This window comes from Vicugna pacos, chromosome 35, assembly GCF_048564905.1.
Source record: "Vicugna pacos chromosome 35, VicPac4, whole genome shotgun sequence".
Classification (NCBI taxonomy): Eukaryota; Metazoa; Chordata; class Mammalia; order Artiodactyla; family Camelidae; genus Vicugna; species Vicugna pacos.
Genome location: NC_133021.1, coordinates 6,072,297 through 6,080,111, shown reverse-complemented (window position 1 = coordinate 6,080,111; position 7,815 = coordinate 6,072,297). Strand labels below are relative to the sequence as shown.

The 7,815-nt window shown below is 52.8% G+C and overlaps 1 protein-coding gene across 1 annotated transcript; it reads left to right on the top strand.

Moving 5' to 3' along the window:
• The first annotated feature begins 3,267 nt into the window (after nt 1-3,267).
• Nucleotides 3,268-7,546, top strand: GJD4 (gap junction protein delta 4). Its single transcript, XM_006217339.3, has 2 exons — nt 3,268-3,896; nt 6,278-7,546. The coding sequence occupies exons 1-2, from the start codon at nt 3,833-3,835 to the stop codon at nt 7,207-7,209; spliced, it is 996 nt and encodes a 331-aa protein (XP_006217401.2). The 5' UTR covers nt 3,268-3,832; the 3' UTR covers nt 7,210-7,546.
• Nucleotides 7,547-7,815: the final 269 nt, after the last annotated feature.

Below are 7,815 nucleotides of genomic sequence, written 5' to 3'. Positions count from 1 at the left end.
AAAGTAGCTGGCCAACGAACCTCCGAGCTCGCTGGCTCCAGGAAGGAGCACAGAGGCCCGGAGATACGTTCCTTCCAGTCTCAGCTGAGTGTGGGAGCGTCCCCGGCCCCCAGGTGCTCCCATCTCCGTGTCAGGTGCGCAGACCAGGGCCTCGGGACCGGTTAACTGGGACAGAATCCCAGCCTCGCACCTGCACCACTGGTCTGAGGCAGTGACGAGACATCATGACGCTCCGCGTCTGTAACGTGCCTCACTCTCGGGTGCATGCACACACGTTCACACATGCACACACACACGTGCACACAATCATGTCCACACTCATGTGTGCACACACATGCACATACCTGCACACATGCAACACTTGCACGCACATGCACACACTCTCACGTGCATGCATGCAAACACGCACACACATGCACACAAATGCACATAGTGCACACACACTCACATACACAAACACATGCAGACACTGCAGATCTTCCTTCTGTCCTGCACACCCCCTTGGCATCTCTCTCACAGCCCTCATCTTCCATCACTGCTACCTGACCGGGCCTTAGGTCTCTCGGGGTCTAGAAGGCTGGCCAGTGTTTTTTGTGGGTGGGAATGGACTTGTCTGCCACCCTCTCCTTGAAGGACAGGCTGTGTCTTACTCCCCTGTGTCCTTTGTCCTGGCCCAGTGTCCGGCACGGAGGAGACATCAGTATGTCACTGTGGATGAAACCCTCACTCTTTTCCCGAAGGGCTCCAGCACCTTCTTTGGAAAACCAGACTTTTTAGTAGCCCCGCACCCTCCCAGAATTCATCTCCCAGACGCGGAGGGCTGCTGGGTGAAGAGCTTTGATGTCAGGCCCTGGGTTCAGTTCCAGCCCCTCCATCACCAGTGGGGTGACCTCATGCCATCACAGGAGGACACGTGCAACCAGCCCTGGTGTGCTAGCTCCAGGGAAGGCGGTGTTTTGTCCCTGTGGGGCCCCTGCCCCTGCCCAGTCCTCACCCTTCAGTTCCAGTGGTCATTTGCCACCTGATCCACCCCTGTGCTGTCACCTGTCCCTCTCCTCACGCTCCGCCCCTCCCCTCACCCGCAGCCTTTCTGCTCTGTGGGCTGTCTCTGTCTCCATCACCGCCTGGCTGCCTCCTGCGGGGTCCGGGCTGTGCCAACCGCCCTGCCTGATAGGATGCATGTTCCCTTCTTCCTTAACTTCCTCCTTAGGAGAAAACTTGCCCTGCAGACACAGCTGAGGGGACCCCTGTTCTCGCCTCGCTGGTGGGCAGGGAGGACGTGGGCTCCCAGATGAATTCACTGTCGCCTGCTGGTCCAGACACTGCCACCGGGGGCTTCCGAAAATACCCTTCCTTCAACAAAATGGGCTAATCACTTGGTCCCAGTCAAAGCGCTTTGAATGTTTGGAGGGTTAGCGCTGAACAGTTGTGAGTTTTAAAATAGATGGGATTCCTTCATTCCCCTTCTAGTGTTTCGTGGTGGAGAATAGGCAGAGATACACAGAGGGGCGGAGGGTGAGCCCCCCAGATGGGGGCCAGGATGGCGGGGGTCGGGGGTGCTGCTGGAACTGGTCCCAGAGGCAATGGGCCACGGCAGAGCATGAAGCAATAAAGAAATATGCAGAAATAAGTAAGAAGTGTCTCTAGCAAGTTGATTCCTGGGGTTTTGGCTGGTGTGAGATGGATCGTGGTGCCACTCACCCAGAGAAAGAACAGAGCAGGGAAAATCGAAGTCCTTTTCCCCGCAGCCAGCGCCCTCCTGCCAAGGCTGGTTCAGTGAACACGAGAGAGACCAAGACCATCTCACTGTTTCTGGAGTTTTTAAAAAGAAATCTTTACACCTATTTTGTGTCCAGCGTGCCCTTTTCATCTTGACCTTTCTCCTCGAGGCTGGACGCACTGAGCTGACTGGAGTCTCATGAACTCTCAGACGAGGCCAGAGATGTGCCCTCTGGGTCTGTCCAGTGACCCCCGCCAGTGACCCCCACCCCACGAAGCTGATGAGAGCCCTCACTTCTGCTTTTATTTTCCAATTTCCCACTAAATTTTCCAGAATAATAAGGGCAAACCATGAACTTGGGGAGGAATTTGGTGACTGTCCTGCAATTTTCAGGTCCTGCCTCCCCAGCTCCATCCCCGAGGGAGGCCAAGGGCGGGAACCCAGGGGAGCTGCATCCCCACCCCCAGACACGCTAGCCACTCACATGTGGAATTCCTTATGTTTTAAGCCGTTGTTTTCATGTCTGTGTCTCACTTTGCTTGTCCCAGAGCACAGCCTTTTTTTTTTTTTTTTAACTTCACTGATGAGAAAACTGAGGCATGCAAAGCTCTAGCTATTTGCTCAAGGTCACAAAATTCCACTTGAATCCCCATTCAGGCTAGGCTATTACATCATCCAGCAAACTTCAGTCATGGTTTTCCCAGTATTTCAGGTCTTCAGCCAATATCATGAACGGTCTGTTAGGAAGTGAGGATATTTTCCTTTCTTTGATACTTGAACCCTGGAAATGACCCTTTCAACATTTTAACAAAACTACGGTTTCTCCAGATTTCATTGTTCATGTCAAAGCATTTGACTAAAATATAGCCAATCTACCGTTCCTTTCAAGGGGGTCAGAATGTTTTCCGGGGATGGAAATGTGTCGTGTGAATGAAGATGAAGGCGGCTTTGTTGTTCCTCCTCTGGGAATCTTTCTAGGGTTATTACTAGAGTCAAGAATAGATCAGAAATGGAGAAAAGATATCAAGACTGGCTTTCATGGGAAATTGAAATCACTCCTTTTAAAAGTTCACAAATTCCACCCTGAGGATAGATGCCCCCAGCCTTGCAGGACGGGCCCTTCCCAGATGGCAAGGTGGTGGCCCCGAGAAGAGCGCGAGGCAGCTGTGACTGATGTAGGCAGACCCACACCGTGGTGTTTTATGACAAATTAGCTGACATTTGTTAAGCTGATGTGGTGGCAGCAGCCTGAAGCTCGAGGGGGCCGCAAGGTGCAACAGGAGGACGTAATCTCTGAAGGTGTCTGGGGGCCAGTTAGGGGTGGAAAAGCCAATGATTCGCGTTTTGCACACCCACTGTGTGCCAGGTGCTCTTTACACGCTGTCTGTCTCCCACAGCCCTGCTGCAGGGCGAGGCTCTCAGGAAGCTTCAGTGACTCCCTGGTGACCAGGTGGCTGCCCTCAGTTTGCACCCGGTCCTTTTGTCTCTGAGTGGAGGGCTCTTGTCACTAGCCCAGAACAGAAAGACCTGCAGAATGACTGTGTGACCTTGGGACACGCTGGCGTCAGTGGTACAGGAATTCAGGGTCGACCGCAGATTCTTCTGGGCTCCCGTTACGATGGGTTATGCGTCATAAAAGAGACAAAACATGGCCATTTTAGCATTTCTTTCACAAGTGAAGCGGTTCTGGGGATGTTTTCTTTTTAAATAGGGAAGTGGACAAGTCTGGTTGGCAGGACTTTTCCCCGTTGGGTTAAATGTAGCTGCTCCTATGATAGCCTGAAGGGTCAGCTCTCCTGGTGGGGACATGTGTGCTCCGCCAGGGGCCTGGAATGTCCCAAGAGGGTAAGAATAGCCACAGCGAGAGGCGGCTCGGGCTGGCCTCTGGTCACTGCAGTTGTCAAGAACGCTCAGCCTCAGACAGCTCGGGGCCGTCGCCACTTGAAGACGGAAGAGCTGACCTCCCGCTTCGGGGCTGGCCCCTGCCTTTTCACGTTGCCGGCTCTCACCTGGAAGTCCTCTGTAGCTAAGATACATTCGTTCCTGCAAAGATCTCCCACCTCCCTGGAGAACACCGGCTCTGGCCGCCTGGAGTCTGGGCCTGCTGGCAGCATGGACCGGCCGGACCTGCTGGGCTTCCTCGCCATCACCTTAAGCTGCAACGTGACCGTCGTGGGTGAGTGTGCAAGCCCCATGGAGCACACGCTCTGCCTCCTCTGCTCCCTTTTCTGGTCCTTCCGCCGGGAAGGGCTGCCTGTTGCTGGGGCACCAGAGCAGTGGCTCAGTTCCTCCTAATTCCCCATCACTTAGGGAGAAGCCACTGTCATTTGAGGATGTCTTAGGAGTCAGACATCTTTCTCTCAAGGGGTCTCTTCTTGCTAACACCTGGGGGCTGAGCAGGTGGAAGGTGTATTTTTGTGTAATTTTTCTCCGGCTACATTACCAGGAGTAGGTACATTCCAGCCAAAGAGAAATTCATGCCTTGAGTGAGCTTTCTTGCTCATCTTTTAAAGCTTAATTTGAAGCTTAATTGAAGCTTAATTTGTAAAGATTAGTAAGTTCTCTTGTGCACTTTAAACCAAGTCCCAATTTTAGTTTGTTTATTTATTTATTTATTTATTTATTTATTTATTTATTTATTTATTTTAACAAAGAAAGAAGAAAAGTGTTCTCAGTTTGCTGCAGCCTAGTCAAATTTTCAGAGAGGGGTGGGTATCCTAGTAAAAAGGATTGAGAAAAGGATTAAAACATGCCATGAAGTGGTTGGTATTTTTCCCATTCCTTGTTTTGTAGAGTTTAAACAAAGTCAACTTGGTCTTCAAAGTCTGAGCATGTTACTTCCTTGCGTGATGATCCTCTTCCCCTTGTACTTAACTGCCTCCCTTTATAACAGACATTAGTGTTTCTGAGATCGGGTGATGATTCTGTGTCTCACCACAGAACAAAATATTTACAAATTATTTTGACTGGGCCTTAAACTTGATCCAAAGTAGTTGACTCATGACATGAAAATTGGACTTGGAGGTTACTTTGACTTCTGGGTTAGCCATGCTGATTCATGACAAACCTCAGTTCTTAACAGGTGGAATTGGGGAAAGGAATTCTGAATTACTGGAAAGTCTGAAAACTTGAATGTCCTTCAAGAAATTCGACTGCAAGGACCATAAGGCAACATTAAATACAAGCCTTGTGATTAAATAGAGGTTGTGTGGACTATTATTGCAGAAAAGCGTGTTACAGCTCAGCTGTGACAGCAGCCTGGATCCAGGCGAGAGACCAAGTAGCGCTCCACGGGAGAGCTCAGGTTCATCACAGCAGCAGGCCCAGAGGAGTTAGCACTCCAAGCTCTGGACACCTTCTGCAGGTTTACACAGGCATTTATAGGCTGCCAGTTTATACTTTGCAACATCATATGCAAATAAGGTATAACAGAAGTTGACTAATTAGGAATAAGCTTTGTAGAAATGGACCAATCAGAAGCGAAAGAACCAATCAGGAGTGAGCTCAGGGAATCAACAGAATTTTAGGGGTAAGTTCCACTTTCCTAGAAGTAAGCCGTTTCAGAGGCAAAAAGCGAGAGAATGCCACCAGGCCAGGGAACCAAATGGTGCTGGCAGGAGAGTAGTGGCCCTGCCTGGGGGCCCTGCTGGTCTTTTTTATGGGGCTTCCTGCCTCATTATCACAGAGAAAACGCACCAAAGTTAAGAGCTTGGATTTGCTGTGCACTTACAGGAATGTGCTAGCACTCTTTAAAAAGCTCACTCATCTGAGAGGAGGACTTTATTTACAGCAGCCCCTTTCTAGATCTTTCTGTCCAGGAGACACTACCAGGCTGAACCAGCAGAGCAAGATTAAACATTTTAGTATCTGTGATTCTTTAAATCTGCCAATTTCAAAGCATTTTACAATTACAGGCACACCTCCTTTCATCATGCTTTGCGGATACTGTTTTTTTTTGTTGTTGTTTTTTACAAGTTGAAGGTTTGTGGCAGCCCTGTGTTGAGCAAGTCTGTCCACGTCATTTTTCCAACAGCACTTGTTAACTTCATGTCTCTGTGTCAGATTTCGGTAATTCTCACAGTATTTCAAACTTTTTCACTATCATTATATTTGTTCTGGGGATGTGTGGTTAGTGGGTCTTTGATGTTACTACCACCACTGGCTGAAGGCTCAGAGGATGGTTAGCGTTTTTTAGCAACAAAGTATTTTTTTGATCAAGGAATGTACTTTTTAAATAATGCTATTGCACACTTCATAGACTAAGACATGGTGAAAACATAACTTTTATATGCTCGGGGAAACAAAAAAAATCCATGTGACTCACTGCATCACAATGGTCTGCACCTGAACCCGCAATATCTCCGCACAGACCTTGGCGCGCTGTAAGTGCTCGTTAGAGCTGTCCGGTGAGCTAATTGGCCGCCACTGTGGCTGTGACTGAAACACACGCCCGCCCACTGAGGTCTGCACTCTCAGCCCCAGGACGGCTTAACAGCTGTTGCTGGGAGGAGATGTGTCTGTCCGACTGTAACGGTGCTCCCCACTTCCTCTTTCCAGGGAAGATCTGGCTGGTCTTCATGGTACTGTTGAGGATGGTGGTGCTGGTCCTGGCTGGGTCACCCGTTTACCAGGATGAGCAGGAGAGGTTTGTATGCAACACTCTGCAGCCGGGATGCGCCAACGTCTGCTACGACATCTTCTCCCCCGTATCCCACCTGCGGTTCTGGCTGCTCCACAGCGTGTCTGTCCTCCTCCCCTCCGCGGTCTTCAGTGTCTACGTGCTGCACAAAGGAGCCGAGCTGGCAGCGCGTGGACCCCGTGGGCCGGATGGTGTCCCCGGGGACCACCACGCCCCTGAGCTGACCCCTGGGGCCAGGCACTGGCTACTGGTGCCGGACTTCTCTTCCGGCTACCTGGTCCACCTCTGCCTGCGGACCCTGACGGAGGCAGCTTTCGGTGCCCTGCATTACCTCCTCTTTGGATTCTTGGTCCCCAAGAGATTCTCATGCACGCACCCTCCGTGCACCAGCGTGGTGGACTGTTACGTCTCTCGGCCCACAGAGAAGTCCATCCTGATGCTCTTCGTCTGGGCGGCCTGCGCGCTGTCCTTCCTGCTCAGTGTTGCCGACCTGGTCTGCAGCGCACGCTGGAAGACCCGCGGGCGACCCGGCCGGGCCACGAGGAGGCCGTGGCCGGTGGCCGGGGACGCAGCGCTGGAGGGACACCGGGACGGGGTAGCCGAGGGGCGAGGGGCGCGTGCTCGCCCGGGGCCGCGGACGGAAGGACAGGGCGCGCACAGCCCCGCAGGGATGCCCGCCGCGCGGGGGCGCCTGGAGCTGCCGGGGGAGGACGAGAGTGACGCGCTGTCCTCGGCCAGCGACCAGCTGCCGGTGCCCAGACCCAGAGAGGCGGCCGCCGCCGGGCGGGAGGAGCGGCCCGGCCCGCCGCGCGCCCCGCTCCCGGGTCCGGGCAGGTCCGAGTGGGTGTGAGCGCCGGAGTCCCGCCCCGGGAGCGCGGGGCACCGGGATGCAGAGCATCCACCCCCAGAAGTGGGGGCTGGCGGGATAGACGGACTCCCGCGGAGGCCCTGCTGGGGGACACTGGAGATTTAATTCCAGTGACGCCTTCCAGCGCTCCAGGGCGGGTGGGAGCTGCAGGGATGCCGGGCGCGCAGCAGGTCCGAGCCTGCGCGCTGCGGTCTTCCTCGCCTGCGGCAGGTGCTTCTTGAAAAGCACGGTCTCTTGCGTTCACAGAGCTAGTTCATGTTTTAAAATGTTTCCCGGTGAATTATTACGAGGTTTGAAGGGTTTTGGTTTGTTTTCCTGCTTAGCCAAGAAGGGTGTCTGTTACGCATCAATAGAGCCACGTTAGTTTCACTTCTCCCAACGCCTGTAATAAAATTAACGCCGAGTGCGCTGTGATCTCACACTTCCCGCTTCACTGTGTTGTGTATGGGCGGAACCTCGGACGCAGGAAATACGGCCGGAAAACACTGGGGGCTTGCTTTTGTGGGCATCTTGGCTTGCTACTGCATGTGGGTGTGAGGTGCACGGGATGGGGGTGCTGGCTGGCTGTGTCGCTGGGTCTGTTGGCTG

Excerpts from the sequence above, each read along its gene's own strand:
- GJD4 (XM_006217339.3), top strand. The coding sequence starts at position 3,833 with ATGGACCGGCCGGACCTGCTGGGCTTCCTCGCCATCACCTTAAGCTGC. Across the intron at positions 3,897-6,277 it reads CTGCAACGTGACCGTCGTGG|GGAAGATCTGGCTGGTCTTC; the intron begins GTGAGTGTGCAA and ends TCCTCTTTCCAG.